The following is a 23,735-nucleotide window of genomic DNA, read 5'->3' as shown; positions in this document are numbered from 1 at the left end:
GTTGTCCATGTAGTCCGTCTGAAGCCGTATTATGCGCGCTAAAGGCCGCTGCATTTCCATGCTCTATTTTCGCAACATCCGTTTTTTTTCCCTTACTAGTCGCATTATTTGTTTTAATGCATCGGGTCGATGCTTCTTTGAGAGGGGAGTAATGCCGCGAATATTTCCAGTGTTTGTTCGTTTTTCAAATCTGCCGCGACACCACCTTATCGCTTTGTTTGCGACGCAAGACGCGACTAGATTTATCTCGATCGATCGCAGCCAGGCAAAGCTGATTCTACGTTGTTCCGGAATGTTCTAGTAACTTTGCGCCCTTTATCTCGAATGTTCGCTATCAGCTTTAAATTGAGCACGGCCGACAGCGGCGGGCATTCTGTTCGACGACCGCCGAGCACGCTTGTCGCTTCGCCGCCGCCGAGTGATTCAGTCCATTTTGGGTGCAAGTCAGCCCAATAAACAGTTCTTTTAGAAGATCCTTTCGTCCGTATTCATCGCTGCTTCGACTGCCGTCACCACTACGTGACAATATTTATATTCCCTTTCTTTTCCTGCCTTCCTGGCCTTCCAGAACAAGTCACAGTTCATTTTTGTTAGGTTGTCATAATAATAATAATAATAATAATAATAATAATAATAATAATAATAATAATAATAATAATTTGATTGCACAAAAGAATTCAAAGTACAAGAAACGGGCCTGTCAAAGCCACCAATGGCTTGAAGGACTTGGCCCGGCAAAATCAGCGGACGAGTGTGCTATATTCACTCGACGCATAACAGGGTGAATGCGAGGGTATTAACAGTTAAGAGGCTAAACACAAACAAGGAGCAAATCACGAGACAAGAATCAATACACATAAGATAAGATGAACATATTTCAGAGGTGATGACCAATACTTTTTAGAAGTATTGAAACAACCGCGTTACAATGAACAAATAATCTTTTTCAATGCCTTTTTTGGCTGAATCGAGAATGCCTCATTTGGCAAATCGTTCAGAATTTTCGGCACGTAAACACAGCGTCTAGCTTCACCATATCTTGTTGAGGATCGCGGCACTACATAGCGAACACTATTACGAAGGCCTCGGGGGGCTGTATAGAACGTTTTAAAATCACTGAACCTAAAATGCCGTAGCACCACAGTTTGTACAAACAAAGACCAGAAGCAAGGCAAGCCAAGCGCCGAGATGTTATGATTTTTGAGTGAAGGATTATTGTAGACTAGATTTCTCAGTATGTTCGTTAACAAAGAATCCACGCGGTTTTGCCAACGGGTAGGGAAAAAAGCAAAGACGGTAATCCCATATCGAAGGGTGCTGTAGACCAAAGCATGTGCTATCATTTTTTTTACTGGAAACGCTACGAGAGACTTGATGTTGAAAAACAACCATGCAGCGCTCCTGAGCTTATCGCAAACATGTGATAGCTGAGTGTGCCACGACATATCACTGTCGAAGAATACTCCCAGGTATTTTACCGAGTTTACGTAGGTAGTTGGCACGCATCGACAGGAATGGCAGTTGTGACTGTGTAGAAAAACTGGCGCGTTTATAGCGGTTAATTTTAAAGGGGATCTAAAGCAAACCAGTTGGGTTTTTGAGGTGTTAACCTTTAAATGGTTATCAGCGAACCAAGTCATTGTTTTGTGTATATTACCTTGGAGATTCGAGACAGCCATGCTGTAAGAAATATGTTTTGAGAGCAGAACAGTGTCGTCAGCGTATTGAAATAATAAACCTTTTGAAACAACCCTAGATAAATCATTAATAAATATATTGAAAAGTAGAGGTGATAATATAGAACCCTGAGGAACTCCGGCCTTCAGTGGAAGTTTACCACTTGCGTTTTTTATTTCGTCTAAGACAGCTACTTGTGATCGTTCGGCGAGATAGCTTTTAAGGACATCGTAAAATGGCCCTCTAAAACCGCTGGAATATAATTTTTGTAAAAGAATCCCGTGATGAACTGTCTCGAAAGCTTTTGATATGTCCAGGAATAAAGCAACGCTAAACAAATTTTGGTCAAAAGCCGAAAACAGTTCATCAGATAACTCTTCTAGAAGGGTTATCGTACCACGACCGGACACAAAACCAAACTGTCGAGTCGACAGAATTGAAAATTTCTCAACGAAAGACGACATGGATTTCAAAAGGAATTTTTCAAGAATATGAGACAGTATGGGTAGGATTGAAATAGGCCGATAGTTTTTGATGTCATTCCTTTTTCCTCCTTTATAAAAGGGCTTAACAATCGCAGTTTTAAGCTCCTTGGGGATAAGCGCGGTATCAAGAAAACCGTTTAACATGAAGAGCAGGATATTGGATAATGCTGCAAAGTTCCTTTGTAGCAGGTTCGCAGATAATAATAATAATAATAATAATAATAATAATAATAATAATAATAATAATAATAATAATAATAATAATAATAATAATAATAATAATAATAATAATAATAATAATAATAATAATAATAATAATAATAATAATAATAATAATGTACCAAAACCCAATGTACGGAAATAGCTAAGGCGGAAAACATACCTCTGTATCTGGCCTTCGTGGACATAAGCGGAGCGTACGACAGAGTAAGGGGAGCTCCTGTGGTGCGTAATCAAAGAGGAAGGTACCGGTCAAGACATAACAGAATTCCCGAAGAAAATACGCCACAATAACGAAGTTAATATTGCAAGGCGGGAAGAGTGTGGTAGCAGCAGTCGAGGTACACAAATGACTCATGCAGAGTTGTATATTAGCCCCGCTGCTCAGCACTATTTTTGTAACAAATAAAGAATTACTGGCGCTAAAATTGAAGCTTGGAACGCCTCCTTATCGAGAAGTATAAACCAGGGTCTGATTATCCTTCTGGCTATCAGCTAACAGCAGTATAACGTCCGCCAAGAATTAACAATGCCGGGAGGCTGTGATCTACGACCACTGCGCTTTATTTGCGCGAGAGATTGTTATCAAGATTGCTTTCTTGTTACCTTGAGTCAGGTCTGATGATATTGAGCTATTCGAAGGGTCCGATGAAAAGAGTACAAGAACATGAGATATCCGTGCTGGCAGGATACAAATATCTCGGGGTATGGGTAAACGAAGGACAGATCTGCATGAAAAAGCGCGAAAAAAATACTAGAGACAAAGGGCGAATGAGATGGCGCAATAATGAAGAAAAGAACTTCATGAGGCTACAGCAGGTATGCGGTAACCTTCAAAGGAATTATGCGGCAGGACTTGCTCCTTCGAAAGTGCTTTTCTGCCTAAGGGAAGAAGCTTATTCTGGCTAGAAATCAATGAGAGAGATGTCACAGACTGTGCATAATTTGAAAGTAATGAACGAGATAGCATGAGGGCTCCCGGTGCGCAGTAAATCCGGCGTCGATGTTGTCGGTGTTGTGAGCAAAAAAATCCTCGGAGGAGCTACCAAGATGGGCCGACGTGACCTTGTGGCCTCATCACAACTTGCCCACCGTATTGTGCGCTGGCCACCCAGCCTGGTAGGTGGCCGCTAAATGATCGATTGGTCGCGAGAGGTTCCTGGTAGTCATGCAGAAATCAGGACCGCTTCGCGGAAGTACTTTTATACTGCCTTGGCACTGGACATACGCGTCTCGCATGAACGTCAAACTGTTGAAACAAGGCAAGCTTAGAAGTGAAGCATGTCGAGACGACCTAATCTTCAACCACATTTTACTGCCTTACAGAAAACTTGACAACACAGAAAAAAATATATTTTCACGATTTCATAATGAACAAATCTGATTTAATCGCAGGTTGTTGCTAGTTCGGATGCCCTTTGCTGAACGCCGGTAGCAGCCCGCCGTAGCGTGTGCTAGCATTCAAACTGCGCAGGCATCAAACCGGTACCGGAATACGCCACGTCAGGCATTACGAGTGCTACATTTAGTGCGGTCTCTCGGCGCCAAGAGAGTTTCCGCTCTTCAATACTTGTTATTAAAGTAGTTGGTGAAACAACAAAAATTTTAGTCAGTGCTTTGCACAGCTATTCAGAACTCTCACTTAATTTTAATTCTGAAGAACGAACCTTTAATTTTTTCACTAGAATAGTTGTGAAAAGGACTATTATAAGTTAACTGCTGGAGTGTCATGTCGTAACTGAAAAATTTTAGAGCTACGGTGTTGCAAAAGATTTTACCCAGGTAGGTATGCGTCGTCAGCATATTCGTGCAATGGAAGGGGAGCTGTGGAGAATATGCAACATGTAGCCTAGCTACGCCACAGTTAACATTAAAAGATTTGAATCGCAATCCCTGTCTTACTGCCGCCATTGAATACCATAAAATGTAAAAAACTGCACTAGTTGACAATCCATATCTATGATCCTAACTATTTTTTTATTTTGCTGCATTTCTTTCTTTTGTTTAGTGCATTATTCACCGAATCGGTCCCCTCTTTAATGCCAAATGGCTCTGAGGGCATTAATAAATGAAATGAAATCTTAAGGTGACTTGGGGCAGTGGAGCAAGGAAGCATTACTCTTGTTGTTAAATCTTTAGTCTGCGGTAACGTCTGAAAGGGCTGCTCGAAAACTTAGAGAAAGTCAGGCTTTGTGGTCGTATCGTACAGTCGGGGACTAATGTTTCTAGACCACTTGTTCCTCGAACGATGCCGAAGGCTCTACTATTAGCCGATGGCTGAATACCACAGTTGCGGAGATGGAAGAACAAAGTTCTGACTTTCACCTCCACAAGTGCCGCCGGCTAATAGCTGAGCTACCGGCTTTGCGTGAGAAATACGTGGCGCAGAGACTTTTGTCCCAGGCTGTATATACTACCAAGAAACAATGCAGACGTGAGAAACTTTCGCAGATATCTCTGGGAGGCAATTAATTTGCTCCTGCTGAATTGTTCTGTTTAAGCAAGAGGCTGACGGGCTGTATGATGAAGGTAGTTTGTTGCAACTTTTGTAGAACCTTAATTGTTCAATTTCTATTGTAAATGCCTTCCTAATTTCCTATGAGGCGCAACTGATCTTTCTTCATTTCTGGCGGATATTCATTGAAAAGTGACAGTTCAATTGGACCGTCTGTTGAATGAACCATTCTTGCAGGGAAAAAGTTCATGATTCGATTTCTTCCTCGGCAAAAACTTTATTTATTTATTTACAGAAGACTGCTGGCTTTATTGCAAAGCCTTAAGCAGGAGTGGGTGTAAAAATACACTTTGACAAAAAGAAAACCTCCCTGAGGTACACGCAACTCAGCACACAATACCGAAAAAATGAACGACGAAAAGAAACAACATTATACAATACTAGACGACGCCTGGCGTCAAAATGAGCACTGGGAAAAAAAAAAGGAAATGTTGAATGCTGCAAAATTGTTACGAATTCCTAAGCGACTCCGTAAATGACTCCACAGTAGAAGCCTCTACAATATCCGCTTTGAGGACATTCCATTCCCGTACAGTACGGGGGAAGAAAGAATTCTTGTATGTTTCAGTGCGGCATGAGTATTCCTTCACTTTTACAGAATGGTAGGATCGTGTCGAACGACCCGGGACGAGCTCAATGAACTTGCTGCTGTTAATTCCTAATTTGTTGTGAACAATCATGAACATGTATTTAAGCCTCTCGCGGTATCTCCTGAGCTGCAAAGAATCCAAATTTGCTTTCTCAAGTAGCATGGTAGGGGACGTCTGCCAGCTGTATGAATTATAAATAAATCGCACTGACTTTCTTTGAATATTTTCGAGTGTTTTAATCTTTTCTTTAGTATAAGGGTCCCACACAACAGAGGCGTATTCTAAGACAGGTCGGATAAAAGTTTTGTAAGCTAGTAACCTAATTTCCTGCGTAGAGTACCGGAGAGATCTTCTTAAAAAGCCAACTTTTTTCATAGCTTTATTTTTAATATTAGAAATGTGTTTGTTCCACCGTAGTTTCATTCGCTGTCTAAGTAGGTGAAAGGTGAGGACACTGGGGGTCGGGATTCTGGAAGAGAAAATGCTGCTGGCACTAGCTGGTCGGGTGAGAAGGCGAAAAGTGCGGAAATGCACAAGAATATGGGTGGTTTCTCCAGATCTTTACAAAAGTTGGGGGAACATGGCCCACGAGCTTTGTGCAAAACTTTACTACTGCGACAAAGCGAAAGAGTGGTCAAGTTTTTTAAACTTCCCGCGTCACGAAGCGTGATCCACAATCCGCTACCGTGGTCCGCTACCACGGGCCACCACAGTGCGTGCGCAGAACATCATGGGAGCTTCAGATGGCGCCACGTTCCCGTCAGCTGCGTGCGGGCCGGCCGCGTCGGGACCAATCAAGGCCTACGTATGGACCTTTTCACTGTTCACAGCTTGATTAAGCGCGCGCGCGTGCGTGTTGGACAGCGCCGCGCATGCGCAGTAGATGCCTGTATGAAATCGAACAATCAGAACGCTGCCGCCACAGTCCAGTGGTAATATGGCTGCGCCCTAAAAGGCAAACGTGAAAAGGAAGCGGATCGTGGATCGCGCTATGCTAAACTAATGACAGAGAGCCCCGTTTTCCCGCTATGGAGCTCTCATATTTCTGTCTACATAATGCGTTCTATGGAATTATATTACAGGGGGAGAGGTGGCGTGGAAGAGAGAGGATGAGCGGTGGGAGCAGGACAGTACCGCGACCATTTCATTGCCGTTCTAACGAAGCTCACCAAGGACTTGCTGCAGCAGCTACCCACATCATTGCAATAACACTTGTTTTGGTGAAACTTCCAGCGCATGTTAGACAACCCCATTTTATTCTGTGCTTCGGCTGTTTCACTCTCATGATAATCTAGAAGTATGCTTTCGGCGCAAGTATGAGGCCTACCGAAGTAAACAGATAAACGAGACGGCGGAAGGAGCGGTACCCTTTTATCATTCCTGGCCGACTCGTCATGCGGGCGGCAACAGGAAGGCTCTATCTCCCCGACTGTCGCCTTGGCAACCAGTGAAGAGGACGGACGACATATAAGACGGGGCGTATAAGCAGACGTGGCATCAGTTGAACGCGGCTGCGAACGATGCCTCCTGCGCGCACGTCGTACACGCTGGTCGGGTTCTCCGCAGAAATCGATTGGAGGCCCCTGCATTTCGTCAAACACATGCCACCTACCAGGGTGTGCGGCGCGTGTGGCGTAGTGCGCCCGAAGGCCGCATTGCTTCCTTGCAAGCATGTGCTGTGCGAATCCTGCTACGACCAGTGTGCTACGACCAATGGCTCACACCTCTGTCCGTTCGACGACCGCGAGTGGCAGGGCGAAGGCATCGAATGGAGAGAATTCCCTGTTGACAAGCTGCTCAAAAAAGAGGTAGGAGTGAGTGAGAGAAAGTGGCGAGTTTTGTTTTAAAAAAGTTACCCGTATGTAGATAATCAACTGTACGTTTTCCGGTTTGTCGAATATATCGCAAATGAAAATTGTCAATCTCACCTCGTTCGGAAACAAAGCTGGTCGTGTTGTAAATGTACAGGCGGAATTAGCCTTACAGTGGCCTAGCGGTAATTGCTCCGCCTGAGCCACTGATTTACGTGATTGCGTCTATAATCCTGTTCCGGAATGCCAGTGCCATTTAAATACTTCAAACGTGATCTTGAAACTAATGGTACCGAGATGGACAGAAGCCGTAAAGGGAATGTTGGCAGTGGAGCTGTCATTGTTCACAATGTGTCTGCAGTCACATGACCTGTGGGATGGAACGCCGATGAACCCTGCAGGCGGCAGAGGAGCGTGACCGGGGCATGATACCACTCGTTGTCGCTCTCTTTAGGTGGTGGTCGAAAAGCTTGAGTGCAGGGGGGGGGGGGGGGGCGATAGCACCCATTAGCCACGATATAGAGACAGAAAAGACGTTAGGGGAACCGAATACCCGCTGATATTGGGTTGCCAAAATAACGACAGCTAGCTGGCAGCGGAAGCCGCCGGTGCCAATGACACCCGCCATCACGAGGAACGTCTTTATAAGTCCGGCGCGCCTATACCTATGCCATTATCGCCGCGACACATCCCGTGCAGCTGATTAGAAGCTGCATTGCCAACGGACGTATATAGCGTTTTGAAAGCCCACAGTTCAAAAATAAAGCGCCGTGCAGGAATGTCTGTCGGCGCCACCTGTCAGTTTGAGTACAGGGACCGATGTTCTTGTAACATGAGCTGGCAGTGCAGAAAGTGGGCACATGCTTTTAGCATTCTCAACCACGCCTAGGAAGCTTTCCTTATACAAGGGTTTTGCTAGTATGAATAACCTGAGGTAACTAATGTTTCGCGACGTTATGCGATTAGTTCTAGAAATTCTCGGCAGGTGGTAATAATTCTTCTAGTATGGTGCTTTTGGAGCAGGGTAAGTGAGCGATTTATCATCGGTTTTTCTTTGGAAAAAGGTCGCCAGCACTAAAAGTTTGCCATTTTTTTCCTGGCACTGGAGACCTTAGCCATGCGGCAAAAAGGAGACATCAATGGTACCGCAGGGCCCGTAGGGCTCACAGATTGCAAAGATAGACGTTAGGGGGCGAGCACCTCTTCATAGCAGCACAGGAGGATCTCAAGAGAATGGCACACAAGAGTCGTTTTTAAAACCTGCTCCTCTTGTCCGTTGACTTCCTTCTCGGGTTCACTTTCGAGCAGCTCATGAACGAAAGTTCGCCAGCCACTGAAAACAGGTTCTGAACAAACAACCCCGTAGTTACAACTGCTTCTTGAAAGAACGAAACAGCGCAGCTAAAACGAATGACCAGAGAAAGGTAAGACACGTGCAAGCAATGAACTACTAACTTGGTGTTTAATCAGAAAAACAAAGTTAATTATCTAACACTCTCGGGACAAGCTCATGTCAGCTTTAGACCTGCTCTCTGTTATATCAAGCTCAAAATGTAAAGCTTAGCTTCTCGTGGATAGCTACCAACACACCAATAAAAGCAGACCTTAAGTTCTTATTTCGTAGCGTTTCGATATCCCAAGCAACGCAGGTAATTGTTTCAAAATTGGGAATGTATTGGCAAAGGCCGGTGCTGCAAAGGACCACAGTAAAACCATTCATTTCCAATACTAGGGCCGATCCCAGTGCTGCTTGGGATATTGCGAGTGGGGTTGGACGTAGCAGCCGCTGTGGGAAACATTCCCTCTGCCAGCATTCTGTGCATGCCTAGCAGCGACAGTGTCCAATCATCAGTGAGAAGTTTATCGTTGCATGAAGAAAATTGTCAGTGTTTCTGATGTGTGCAAATCTATACACCCTTCTCTGGTTATGTTTTAAGGTTTAGAGTGCGAGCCCTGGACCCGGAAACTGTCGATGAGTGGCTTTGGCGTTCAGTTGGCGATGCTAAGGGCGCGTGTTCAACCCCACACGCGGCGGCCCTATTTCGGTGGAGGAGAAACGCACGAACGCCCGTATGATGTAAGCGCAAGCTAAGGAAAATCAGGTGGTCTAAATTAGTTCCCAGTCTTCCACTATGGCGCTCCTCACAGCCAAAATGTCACTTCGCTGTGTTAACTGCCCATTCACAGTTCGCCAACGGTGCGTGCGGAGTCTGCAGCTCCTGAAGACCCAACTTTAAACAATGACTGTTCGATTTTTGCAGGTGCGATGCTGGAACGAAGAACACGGTTGCCAGTGCGTGACGCCTGCTTCGGGGATCGCCCAGCACTTCCTTCGCGAATGTGGTCACCACTCTGTTTCCTGCCCCAAGTGCTGTGCCACCGTTCCTTGCAGTGGCGTAATCGCCCACTTGAAATCGGGATTCTGCAATTCCGGAACGGCTCCGGCCTCTGATAGCCAACTTCACTCAGGATTAAGGAACGAAAGAGCATTTAGCACTCTTTTTCGAGGGTGCCTTGAAAAAGAAACCGCCGAGGGCAAAGAACGTCTGGTGCGAATACTCAAAGATATCACCACACAAGGCGATCGTCTAAACGAAATCTCTCATGGCATAAACAGTTCAAAAGAAGTCCTGAGACAAGAACTGGCGGATGTAGCAAAGCGAAATGAGAATAGTTCGACGCAAATCATGCGCGGAATCGAGGCATCCAACCGGCAACTCGAATTGTTATCCGGGAGCATGACAACATTGGAAAAAACCCTGAGAGAATCGCAGCATAAGTTGTCGGACGTCGCAGCTGCTATTAAAGCCGTCAGAGCTGGCGAGAATGAAAACAGTCAGAAGGCGCTGGACTACATCAAAAACATTAACCGGCGCACAGAGCAGCGTGTGGCACTTTGCAAGTTTTTTGTCACAAATGTGGAATCACTACAGGAGACTGCGATGAAAGAAGGCTTAGCCACATACGATAGCCAGCAGGTGTACTTGCGCGGATATTGCATCTCACCTGGAGTACGCCTGCATAAGGACGGCGAAACTCTAAAATTGCAAGCCAGTTTCTGCCTCCACAAGGGTGACATGGACGACTCTGTTGTGTGGCCATTCGAGCACACGATCAAGCTGAGCGTCATGCACCCTAAACATGGTGAAGAACGCGTGGTTCAGAACAAGACTTCTCGTTCTCTAAAATACTACCAAAAGCCAACAACGGCCAGTAACGGAGCTGTTATGTTTTCTAAAGCGACGCTTGATATGAAGAGCCTTATGGCAGATGGTTACGTAGAAAAGAATCAGCTTCGTATAAGATTCGAGCTTCTTCCATGATGAGGGCTTTAATGAAACAGGTTGCATTTGGCAACACGCTTGCATTTCCTAACCACTGCTTCCCACTGCTATTTGTCACACCGCAGCATTTTGCGAAAGCTGCCAAAGCATTCCTCACTTTGTTTCTTTTCTTTATATTCTGTGTCAATGATCGATGTAGTAAAGTGACTTTCTTGCCAAATTTCCGATTCTCTGTTAGTATTCCGAATACGGAGTCAAGTCACAAATAAAAGAATGTGTGTAACACATACAATCATGTTCATGTCGCTTCGAGAAGTTAAACCCAACGTAACACATACCAACATTAATGAGGTTTTCTTTTCTAGTTCAGAACACTAACTTTCTCTGGGAAAACCCCTGGGGGTATGCTATATATGCGAAAGTATACGCTTTTTTTTTGCCGAAGTGAGCTGTTGCTTGCCTAGATATTTTGGTTACAATCAGTTGCAGAAGAACGCGCTTGTCGAAATCTCTGTCCCATCGACTCACCAGACACCATAAAGACTCTGAGGCGTTTGACAGATTTATTAACACACCGGGGTGCTAAAGTTGCCCAATGTCTAACTAAAAACACGAAGAATGCCAAAAAAGCGATCAAGGAGCGTGAACTTACACCCTGAACAACAAAGCAGACGCTCTCCATAGAAGTTCCGCCATTTTTGTGGCTGTAAAAGGAAAAGCGGATGGAAATATGCGATAAATGAAGAAAATAAGATATGCTATCATTTAAAGCACTTACTTGTTTTGTATGTTAGGCCTTCTAACTGACCGGGTCAGCAAGTCGTTCTCTGCGCTACGAGAGATACACGAACAACAAAATCTCCGGTTTATTCCAGACCAATCGGCATGTGGCCACGGGCAGGCAACAATGCAACGCTGTATTAACCACTGCAAACTTTTCCAAAACGTCTGAGCTGTATAAAACAAATGAAAACCACGCGGGGTGGTACAAGGAGCACGTCTACAGACCTTTCAGCCACTAAATCAACCGACGCCTCTATTCACGACTCGCTGCGCGTTCTGCGATGCTGCACCGCTGCGAAGGCGACGCTTCTTATGGGCATCGAGTCGCCGACAGGTACAGGGTTGCTCAAAAGTTGCCAGGCCTGCTTTTATTCGGCATATCCTGGCGATGAGGATGCCGAAAAAGCTATCAAGGCAGTAAGAGGTTAGAAGGATGCTTCTTTTACTCTACGCAGATATTATGAGCTTCGCGAGTGTCGTAACTGCCTGTCTACGCTGCATAAAAGCAGAGCCTGTGGCCTGGGGACTTCTGACCGACCCTGTACGTTCTTGCGGCAGTCCCCACAAGAAGGCGTCACATAATAATAATAATAATTGGTTTCTTTGGGGAAAGGAAATGGCGCAGTATCTGTCTCATATATCGTTGGACACCTGAACCGCGCCGTAAGTGAAGGGATAAGGGAGGGAGTGAAAGAAGAAAGGAAGAAGTAGGTGCTGTAGTGGAGGGCTCCGGAATAATTTCGACCACACCGGGATCTTTAACGTGCACTGACATCGCACAGCACACGGGCGCCTTAGCGTTTTTCCTCCATAAAAACGCAGCCGCCGCGGTCGGGTTCGAACCCGGGAACTCCGTATCAGGAGTCGAGCGCCCTAACCACTGAGCCACCGCGCGGATGGCGCCACATGCACACGTCAAAATCTTTTGTGAGCGACTTAAAGGAGTACAGACGCCTAATTCTGGTGCCATGTTTTCTTCTCTACAATAACGCTGAGAGATACTACTATGCATGAATCACCACACGCTATTCACCTACGACCACTAATTTATGATCGAATTTCTTCTATCACGCCATTTTGGTTTTGGTTTCAACATCCGGAAGATGGCGGTGACGTCAACGAGTGGTTATATGTCACGTTGTCCGTGGAAAAACAGCGATATATTAATTGTTTCATCGTTTTAATTCAGTAAAGTGTGGAAGCCAGGCTTCGTTAAGAGCCAGAATGACAAGGAATGTAGAAGCAGCGATTATATTGTGGTTTTTGCAAGCCTCACGTGACCAATATCCACATTGGGACGGCACAGACATCGTTTACTGTTGAAACCGAAACAGCACGAGAAATAAATTCTATTATATATTATATAGCGCTCGCACGAGAATACCACATGGTAATTCAGGTATAAAAATGCCTAACGCATCATTACAAAGAAGAAAGCACGCACCAAAAATTTAGGTGTCGATACTTCTTTACGGTTGGAAATACGATTGAAAGGGCTCCAATAACGGGATGCTTCTGTATTTCATGAAAAGGATACAACAAACACAAAAAATAACGTGTTAGCCTTATACGAATGATTAGCAATGCTATTATAAGCTTGACTCCTATTTTTTACGCTGATAATTAGAAACCTTATAACCATTTGTGCAAAAGGGTGTGCATCGCACTTGGATGGAAGTGGGTAGATTCTCGAAAAATAAAAGAAAATGGGTCCAGGGTTTATTTCTTTGAACGTGGTTCCCGGCCCTTCCTGGGGATTCAACATCCAGAGAAACACAGCGAATATTCGTATCTTTGGATAAGCTCGTTTCATCAAAAAAAAAAAAAACGAAATGAGGTGGAGCTTCGGGTTCTTAAATTAATGTGTGAAAAAGCTGTAATTTGCAGTCAAAGGGCTGTGAATTTCAGCTCCATACACGACTTACAGCGCCGTGTCATGGGGGCTGCCATATTTCCTCACGTGGTCACGCCGCCATTACGCCCCTCCTGACTGCTCGGCGCCTTCCTTGCCATGACGGCTGTTGCGTTTGCTGGTTCGGTTCAGAGAGCCTGTGTTTCGGCTGGTACCGGTGTAAAGGAGTGGGCGGGCGACACTCTAGGATTTGGCCAAAGCTTCAAAGGACATGTCGGACCCCTAACTTGATCACTTGAGCCGTGAAAACGTAATCGGGCTTCATGTCGCGTGCGGAGAGCCGCTCAGCACTCGGCCTCTTCGAACCATCGAATGGATCGCCTGAATGCTCTATTTTGCTTCCGCTGAATGCTTCGATGAATGCTTTTTATCGTTATCTAAAACAAGATTTAGTGCTTTTTCGGCAGCGCAGGGCGTTGTATTGGGCCATGCATGCCGACGATAAAACGTTCACATGCACATCGTACGGATTTGTTTAGAACCTGGTAACAGTACTTCGCTGGCGCAAAATATCTTCTACTGATTTGTTATACACAGAAACGTTAGAGAAATAAGGTCTGTACAAAAATGTCTGTCATGGCAGCAACGTCATGCAAGAAGCAGCGTTCACTAGCTGGCGTGAATCTGTTTCCGAGGGTTAATTCCACTGCATAAATATAAGAACGCGCGCATGGCAACGTGTTTATGCTACGCTAAGTTCACATTTGCGTCAGCGTCACACAAAATTGTAGTACGCTCCACGCTCGATTTGCGGACATGAAAATGCTCGAGGTTTCGTTGGTGGTAAGTAATGAACTTAGCTGTAAGCGCTGACCTGCGAGGTAACTTTTATAGTCGGCGGAAAAGCTTGTTCATGCAGCTATGCGTAATTGATCTCGCAGACTTTCGAAGACCGAAACCTTTCTTTCTAGATTAGCTATCTAGAATTGGCGGACGTGTTTGCTGTGTTCGTCCGTTCGGAAAGGGTGAATGGCGAACGAGGGCCCACAGGAACAGTACGTCCTAGTGAACTTCGGGGCTGCGAAGCTCGCAAACTATATCGTACCATACCTGTAACTCTCCTGCAATCCACACCACAGCACATATTTCCTGTGCGTTTCCGTATCTTCGTAGAAAAAACACATTCGCTTAAATGATGACCTGTTCTTGCTTACCAAATGTACAGAAATGGCTACGGCGGAAAACATTAATCTCTATTTGGCCTTTTTGGACATAAGCAGGGAGTAGGACAGAGGTAGCTCCTCTGCTCCATAATCAGCGCGCAAACTATCGTTCAAGAGAACGGAATTGCCAAAGTAAATACACCACTATAATGAAATTGATATTGCAAGGAGGGAAGAGTGTGTCAGCAGTATAGGTACAGACAAAAGGCTAAGGCAGGGTTGTCGGTTTTGTCCGCTGCTGATCACAATTTTTTATAATAAATAAAGAAATAATGAGGCTAAAAATGACGTCCGGAAAGCCTCCTTCTCCCGAAGTATGAACCAGGGTCGGATAATCTTTCTGACAATCAGATAATAGTAGAATAGCGTCCGCCACTAAAAAAGCCGGTAGCGTCTCTCTGATCTGCCACCACCGCCACCACCACCATCACCATCGCCATCATCACTACAACCACCACAACCACCACCCTCAACCACCACAACCACCACCACCATCATCACCATCATCATCGTCACCACCATCATCATAATCATCATCAGGATGACTACACGTACTGCAGGGCAAAGGCCTCTGCTATGCCTCTCCAATTAACAATGTTCTTAGTCAGCTGCGCCCACCGTATACGCCTGCAAACTTCCTTATATCATTACCCAACTAACCTTCTGCCGACCCCTTCTACGCTTGTTTTGTCTTAGAATCCACTCCGTTACCATTAAGGACCAGCAGTTATCTTGCCTTCGCATTACATGCCCAGCCCAAACCCATTTCTTCCTTTTGATTTCGACTAGGATGTCATTGTCCAGCGTTTGTTCCCTCACCCGCCTTGCCCACCTCCGGTCTCTTAACGTTACACCTATCATTTTTCTATCCATGGCCGTCCACAGTAGTTACCACAGATTGTTACCGTTTCGGTTCGCGGCGCTGTTACCCCGAACAACACGTTTAGGCGGTGGGATATTTCGTTCAGTCTGTCGTTTTGCGCGCGGCTGTCAACAAGTAACCGCTCCAGAAGTGCCCTCATATCACCTGCGTGCTGTTCTAACGGTTTTGCGGAAGCTGCGAAAACCCCTGGCTGGTCATGGCGCTCAGTCACATTCTGATGCCACAGTCGTTGACAGCGAAACACAGTCCGATCTCAGGTATACGCATACATCGCCGCACAGAACCGAGGCCGAACACTTGGGGCACCGTGCAGAGTGGTGACGACATTCGGGCTGGAAGTGGTGGGATATGACCGAGGCAGGCATTACAGTTCTACAGCCATGTTGTTCGTTCCATCAAACCACCTGTAATTATTAAAAAGAAGTAGAAAAGAATAAATTTAATTTATTAAACTAATAAAATGAAGAATCGGTAAACATTTCAAAACGGCAGGAAGGCGTACTCTAGCGATCGAGATTTTATTATGTTGATTATTTGAATTAAACGTTGTAATCGAATTAGAACAACTAAAATTGAGCTGATATGTCAAATCAGCAAACCGAATAGACGCGAGTAATGTATGCTTAGAGTATGTATTCGTCTAATCCAGATATTCGCTGGACGAGCACGGCGCCGAGGCCGGTACGACTTTCTTTCAAGTTTGCTGCGGTCAATGCTTAATGGTAGAAATAGCACCGGATGGATACCAACCATGGTGACGTAAGGAGATTGCGCATGATTTTGTAGGTTTTGTGGAATTCTCGGGCCCAATGAAAAATCCACAATCCTGCTGAGAGGTTCAAGTGTCAACAATGGAACTAAAGTTGCGAATTATATGCATAAATAGAGCAAAGTCATTCATAGCTATCAATACTGGACTACAATTTTTACGCAGGAAAGAGTTTATGAACGCAATTTATTTCACATATTGTAAGATTTCACTATAACTATCAATATATCAGTAGCTCTCCCGTCAGCAGGCTTGCATTTTTCTGCTATTAACGCTTCTGGTGTCGTCAGAAACGTTGCCCATTGGTGTGCTATGGTAGTCTTAAGTGTTCGATTGGAGCGATATAAAATTTTTAAAGGAACGGTTTTGCTGCGTATTGGAAGAATACACTATTACCTTAAATATCTTCATAACAGTACACTACAATACTGTATTATTCAAAATTTCTGTACAAGAATGTTGGACATGAAGCCACTAAATTCCTTAATCGAAGTATGTAAGAAAAGCCTGATACAGCACGAAGTTTGACAAGGCATAGGTGGTGCTGGTAATGGAAAAAACATTTATTGAAGGCTATTAAAAGGAGAGAGTTGGGACTGGCATTAAGGACCAGCCCCTTACGAATCCTAGGAGAGGTCCCTAGTCCGGGACCCTTGTGGATTCCGCGACAGCTCGGGCCCTAGCCATGAGAGCACGTTGACTCTCTAAGGTAGAGCAGCAGGGAGGGACAGCCTCCATGCTCTCTCCGGTAGGTGAGCGGAAAGGGGCGGGACACCCTCCCCTGAACAGCGTGACACAAATTGTGAATTTTATAGAGCAGGAAACCAACATCACTTTAAGTTGAGGTCCAGGTCGGTGTTCCTTAGACATGTCCAGACGTTCGAGACAGATGGGTCTGACTTTCTCGCGCAAAAACCACTACGTTACCCAGGCAACCGGGGCATGTCTTTCACTAAGGGCCACACACAATTGTGTCCATTATACGTTTGGAAGTAACAGGGGCAGTATAGAGGTTGAAAGCACCACAGAATATTCATACAAGCCATCAGGTAAAGTTGTCGGGCTAGTTGGTGGTGATCCAGTCTTTTGTTGACAGCGCTTAAAAAACACGGACAGAAGACGCCTTTGACGTCGTCGTTTATGTCTTCTGTCCGTGTTTTTTAAGCGCTGTCAACAAAAGAAGCCAGCAGGTGTCACAAATGCGGTTTTCGAGCGTTCTCCGGACTCGCCGCGGTGGCTCTGTGGTTAAGGTACTCGTCTACTGAGCCGGAGTACCCGGGTTCGAACTCGACCACGGCAGCCGCGTTTCGATGGAGGCAAAACGCAAATGGCGCCCGTGTGCTGTGCGATGTCAGTGCACGTTAAATTTTCCCAGATGGTAGAAATTATCTCATTTAGGAGGTGGTCAATAACATAGACACCAGCGAAACCATCTTCTACTCAAGACAATGGGCGAGGCGCACGGGCTCTTACCTGAATCGGCTGAATCGCACCACGCTGATGCAAGCTACCAACCTGTTCCAGTTTTGAGAGCGAGAGCTCTACTCCTCCGTACAAGGCTGAAGGTCATGTGGCTACGAAGTTTGACGTTCACATTAGGAGGAGTGGAGGCGTGGCTCTGACGTCATGCCACGTGACTCGCTGCTCCTCGTCACAGCTGCGTATGCGGAGCGCAACTGCTGGAAATCGCGTGACGCGCCGTTCGCTATATGAAGGCATGGGGTTCGTGCTTGCGTTCTAAAAAAGGCATGGATGAGCAACGTGCCGAAACTAGTGCTTCGACGAGGTGTCGGCGCCGCGAAGCGGAATCTGATGATTCTTACGATATGGGAAAGCATCAGATTGTATAACCATGCTTAACAAAGCTGTCGCTCCTCTTAATAGCGTCAGGGGGGTTGAACGACAGCTAATTTTTTTGTTTCCATAGTGTGCCTGCTGGCGTAAACTATTACCGACAACTAGATATGCACGCTGGACTCTCCTGAATAACATGTGACTCTGTGGCGGTCACACACTATGGGCGCTGGCTCAGAGGTGTATGTAAAATGAGAACTGGTGTCAATGTGACTGGAACAGTTAACGCGTGAATCAAATTGGGTTGCGAAGAACAAAAGCAAGAGCGATATTAATGAGGTGGCTCAAGAAGTTGAGTGCGCTGATTCGTAGGAACAGGGGCGTCGATGGAGCGAAGGAAGCTGTCTGTAGATGAAAGGTCGAGCACGGGAGGAGGTTGTATGGGAGAGCATGCAAGACAGGACTCTGAGTGTCGTCTTTGTAATGACAGGTGAGAACACAATCATTGCCCTGAATGGCGGCGAGGCTTTCAACTTGTGAGGGCGGAAGAAAATGATAACGGTGTGTACACAAACAACGTGTTGAGGCCACTTGATAGCGTGAGTATGGCATAAAACAGGAGAAGGCACTATAAGCAGAGAAAAAAAGCAAGATGGCATACAAAGCACACCTGCATCGTGAGAACAGTCACATGCAATAAGCACAAGGATAAAAGAGCGGGCAGGAAAGTAAGGCAACCACGGCTTTATGTGAATCAGCGGCCAGCGAGGGTGCCAGGAGCATAAAAAAACTATCACAATCGATGACCGTGTTATGGCGTGAGAGGAAGTCCGGACACACAATGATATCGTGAGAATAGGAACCCTTACAAAATTTTTTTAGACATACTGTAAGATGGTCTATAGACTGTCCATAGACTTCTGTCTATAAAGTCTATGGACTTTTTATAGGCAACCCCTAGAGAACAGTGTATAGACAGTAAAAATCATATAGACAGTGTATAGACAATCTATAGATTTATTGCCATACACTTTTAGTATACTTTTGTCTTTATACACTCTATAGAATATGCATAGACAAAATAAATATCTATAGGAAGGCAACAGAGTCTATAAGAAGTCTATAGACTCTCTATAGACCATTTTTATAAGGGAAGGCAAAACGATGAACTCAAAAGTTTATAGGACGCCCTGAACAGAGCACGCTGCTGACAGCTAAATTTATTGCGCTTGCCGTGTGCACCAAAAGACCAGGAAGTGACGTCGTCACTTTTCCTAACCAGCGGGAAAGTGTGGTGGCGGTGAAAATCTTTTTTAATGTTCAAAAAGAGAGTTTGGGTGGACACGGGGGAATCTGCCGCACCAGTGTCGACAAACGCAATGGCCGCCGCATTGGCCTAGACCGAAACTTCGAGGTGGGCCTCGGATGGAGAAGGCAGAGCGGTCAGGTGAAAGAGGCGACGGGACGGCTGGCACTGAGGGCTGATTCCGAGGAGGACACTAGCCAGAAACATTGCTAGAGAGGGGAGGCCCTGGCATAATTCGAGGGCAGTACCAGGCGACACGAGCAAGCAGGCAATCTGCAAATGGGGAAATTGTCAGCAGTACGCCAGGGATTTTTGAATTGTCGAACTTTCAACATTTGATAGGCACCGCTTAGCGCTGCCTATCAAGTCGCGTCCCTTCAGGGAGCACATGCCACGTGACTTTTCCTGCCCAACCCGATGATCGGTGCCCACCGGTCCTCGCTACGTCAGCCCAGGCGTGGCTGGCGTGGAGCAGACTTCAACGTGGAACGTGGGCAGGCTCAGTGGTTAGGTGCTCGGCTACTGATCCGAAATACCCGGGTTCGAACCCGGCCGTGGCGGCCGCATTTCGATGGAAGCGAAACGCAAAAGGCGCCCGCGTGCTGTGCGATGTCAGTGCATGTTGAATATTCCCAGGCGGTCGAAATTATTTCGGAGCCCTCCACTATGACACGTTTTCATTCCTTTCTTCTTTCACTCCCTCCTTTATTCCTTCCCTTACAGCGTGGTTTGGGTGTCCGCCGATATATGAGACGGATACTGCGCCATTTCCTTTCCCCCAGAACCAGTTTTCAAGTTTTAATGTGTTCAGCGGAGTGATGAATGGCGAAATTGTCGAGTTGCGCGAGAACTGGTCATAATTTGCTGCGCCACTGCAATGACTTGCATCGCGTTTTCGAAATTTTAACAACTAATATGGCTATTACTAACAACCAGCTACCTAGCTCTAACTGCAACCAGGAACCTAGCTTTAGTAGTAAAAAGCTAATTATTAGAAACTAGTGAACCAATTTACTAGTTACTACTATTTACGGGTTTCCGGGCGTCTGTAAACACTGGTATTGCAGTGGCGGCAAAACATACCTTTACCTCAAAAAACTTATTTTTGGGGATTATTTAGTCTTCCCGGAAACACAATGTATATGGCTGGGACCGCATGAGGGCGACTTGGACGGCTTTGTTTAGTGGATGTGCACGCAGGCAGTCAAAGTGAGCGCAGTGTAGCTCAAATGTATACCCGCCGACCACGTGCTTTGGGGTGAGCTTAATCTTTCTTGATTGGTGCCGAAGGCCAACTTTGTCCAATGGCTGCAACACGCTGTCGCGTCCCAATCTTAAAGGCGAAGCTTAAGCGTTCTCCGATGTGGAAGCAGTTGAGCGCAGCCGCCATGAATCGAGATAAGTCTGGTGGCATCGCAAAGAAAATGATAAAGCCATGTGGCTGATGAGCGCAGGACGTAACTGAGTGGCGCCATTATCGTTCGAGGGCAGCGCTGTCCAGGCAATATTTTTCACGATTGTTGCACGAAAGATAGTCTTTGACTATGATTACACTCCTTTCAGATTGGCGCATCATCGGGGTTGCGTGCCCTGACCGTCGAGCAAGACCGTTTTTACAACTACCATATTATGAATTCACTGGCGTGACACGAACTTCAGTACCGAAAATGAAACATTTCAACAGAAATGAAGCTCTATTTTCCTCAGAACACTCTAAGTACTGTGGGCATCTGAGTTGGCTCAAGTAAAGCAAACTTAAGAATGTATTTAACACTGACCACTCACGGTCGAAGAAATTTAAATTGTTTTAAACAGCTACTCATAATACAGAACGATGTGCCTGAGTTCCAACAAGTTATGCGCTTTGCACAACCGTGAGGAAAGCTGGTACATGTCTCGCGCCCTCCACTAACGCCAAAATACACCGGAAAATGCACTTCTCTATAAAAGACGGACGGCCACCAGGGGGCCAGGGAGTGCGGACGTGACTCACGTCGGTTCCGTGGAAAGTTGGTTTGTCTGGTGGAAATTGTGCCGATTCATAGAATAATTGTTTGCCATCACCTGTGGAAAGTCACAAGGGTCATCTGGGTGACATTTTCATGAGCGTGAGTGGACGTTTGAACATTTTATGGCCTTTTGTGTCGACCATGTTTCCCGCCTAGCTAAGCCGACCGCTAGCGGTAAACGAACGCGGCGGCTGGGCGACAGCCGAAGCCCCCGGCGCTCGCTTCGCAACGCCGTTGCATGACCATGGAGGTGACCGTAGAGGGTACGGAGATTACACCCGAAGAATTGAGAACCACGGATTGGATCACTAAAGTGGGAAAACATGTTAAAGAACTGCAGGACCTCACGAGAGGCGAACGGCGAGGAGGCAAAGAAGGCGACGCCAGATTGGAACGCGGAGCCGAATCCGGAGAGGGCAAAAAGATAGCGGCGGAGGCGAACGCCGCATATAAAAAGCTGGGGCAGAAGAACGCGGAGCGCTCAATTGGGTCGTACCTTCCGCGTTGGCCAGCTAATGACTACAAGATAATTATTCGGCCGAAGAATGGGCTGGCGCTCGCGAAAGTTCCGACTACGAGGTTGAGTGCGGCGGTGCGTATGGCAGCGCAAATTCCATGGGTCAAAGGGCAGGACAAGGATGTGCTAATTCATAACGACAAACAAGGCACCCTGATTTTCAGCACCCCAGACATGGACACTGTCTGGAAGGTGACCAAGATTAAGTCTATCCATATCGACGACGACGAGTACGAAGTCACAGCGTACCTGGCGCCGCACGAGGACTGCGGGCGGGGTGTGGTGCACGGCATCGACCCGAAACTGACCATAGAGGAACTGACAGAGGCCTTCGGCACCCCGAGGAACCCGCCGATACTTGGCGTTAGGAAGATGGGCAAATCCAGTTCGGCGATCGTCATCTTCAAACACGAGACAGTGCCGAGGTGGGTGTACTGTTACGACGTACCCCTAAAGTGCGTGCTCTACAAGAAGCGGTACGAGGTGTGCTACCGCTGTGGCGAGCTAGGACACAGATCGGACGTATGTGTCAGCGCCCAAGTTAAGTGTCTGGGATGCGGAATCATAGCCCCACCCGAGGATCACGTATGCGAGCCCAAGTGTAAATTGTGCGGCAAAGGTCACTTGACAGCAGACCGGAAATGCAAGGAAGCTTTCAGGACCCCTTATACGATAAAGAAGAGGCAATGGGAGGCCAAGCCGGCTATGGAAGTCATGGAAGAGGAAGCGCGGAAGGCGAAGGAGACCGAAGTAGGAAGGAGCCGGTTCGAAAAGCATCAAGGGAGATCCAGGAGTCAGTCAGGAAACCAGAGCGAGTCGAGAGGGAGATCAGAGTCCTTCCCGCGTCTACCGAATCTGCGGGAAGCGGAGAAGCAAAAGAAGGCCCAACCCGGGACTGCGGGCCCCTCCGGAGGCGCTGTCGTCAACAACCCAGCGAGGCCCAAGTCTCCGAGCCGAAAGGTGGGTTGGGTGAGCGAAGCCTCCCAGGATAAACGCGATGAAGAAATCTTCCAGATTAAGGAAGAAAATCGATTGCTTAAGGCACAGCTCGCAGCGATGAGCAAGCAAATTGAGGAGCTTAGAATAGCGCTTAAGCCTAATGCAGCACCTGCGAAACAATCGCAGATGCCACAAAATCCAGTTGTAAGAGCATCAGAGGAGCAGGGTGCGGCTCAGCCGCCGGCTAAGAAGAGGGCGAAGGAAGTAGAGAAGCCCATAATAGATATGGACACAGAGAAAGTGATAGACATGAAAATAGAACAATTGGAGGCAAAATTTGAGGCCAAATCTTGACAGGACAATGAATGGCGCAAGGCTTTTGAAGAACGCATGTTAGGGATGTTCCAAACCCTCTCAGAGCAGCTGCATCAACGAGATAACAGTGTCGCAGCGCAAATACATCAGAGGGATAATAACCTCACTGAACAACTTAAGGAAGAATTTGCGAAAAGGGACCGGGCGTATGAACACCTCACCCAACAAGTACTAGGAAACCAGATGAATCAGCTGATTGGAAATCATGGCTCACAGATCCAGTAAAACCACCGTTTGGCAATGGAATTGTAGAGGTTTCACGCGCAAGCGTGCTGTCTTGCAGGAATTCCTGAGGAACGGGGACCGACCGGAGCTAATAGCACTACAAGAATGCGGCAGAAAAGCAAAATTGTCGGGGTACAAATCATACGTAGGCGAGGGTGAAAACACGCAGGTGGCCACCCTAGTCAAACGAAACATCACGGCGGTGCAGCATAACATCGGGAGTACACAAATAGACCATGCTCTCGTAGAACTGATACCGCGAAGAAAGAGAGAAAGTAGCTTGTTCGTATTAAATGTCTACAGTTCTCCCAAAGGAAATGTGAATTCGGGGATCTCTTCGCAACGACGCGACGTAAGATAAAGAACAACCCGCTGTTGATCGTGGGGGACTTTAATGCTCACCATTCGGCATGGGGATATAAACAGGCTTCAATCAAGGGCAGGAAATTCTGGGACGACATACAGACTCATAATCTGGA

At 46.4% G+C, this 23,735-nt stretch overlaps 1 protein-coding gene and 1 pseudogene across 1 annotated transcript; both read left to right on the top strand.

The window, feature by feature from the left end:
- Positions 1-6,973: 6,973 nt before the first annotated feature.
- On the top strand, positions 6,974-10,753 carry LOC144104052 (uncharacterized). Its single transcript, XM_077636835.1, has 2 exons — positions 6,974-7,294; positions 9,559-10,753. The coding sequence occupies exons 1-2, from the start codon at positions 7,007-7,009 to the stop codon at positions 10,618-10,620; spliced, it is 1,350 nt and encodes a 449-aa protein (XP_077492961.1). The 5' UTR covers positions 6,974-7,006; the 3' UTR covers positions 10,621-10,753.
- Positions 10,754-21,444: 10,691 nt separating this feature from the next.
- On the top strand, positions 21,445-23,523 carry LOC144105341 (uncharacterized; annotated as a pseudogene).
- Positions 23,524-23,735: the final 212 nt, after the last annotated feature.

The sequence above is a fragment of the Amblyomma americanum genome, chromosome 9, assembly GCF_052857255.1.
Source record: "Amblyomma americanum isolate KBUSLIRL-KWMA chromosome 9, ASM5285725v1, whole genome shotgun sequence".
Classification (NCBI taxonomy): domain Eukaryota; kingdom Metazoa; phylum Arthropoda; class Arachnida; order Ixodida; family Ixodidae; genus Amblyomma; species Amblyomma americanum.
This window is presented reverse-complemented; position numbering and strand designations above follow the sequence as displayed.

Coding starts and splice junctions, on each gene's coding strand:
- LOC144104052 (XM_077636835.1), top strand. CDS start 7,007: ATGCCTCCTGCGCGCACGTCGTACACGCTGGTCGGGTTCTCCGCAGAA. Junction 7,295..9,558: donor ACAAGCTGCTCAAAAAAGAG/GTAGGAGTGAGT, acceptor CGATTTTTGCAG/GTGCGATGCTGGAACGAAGA.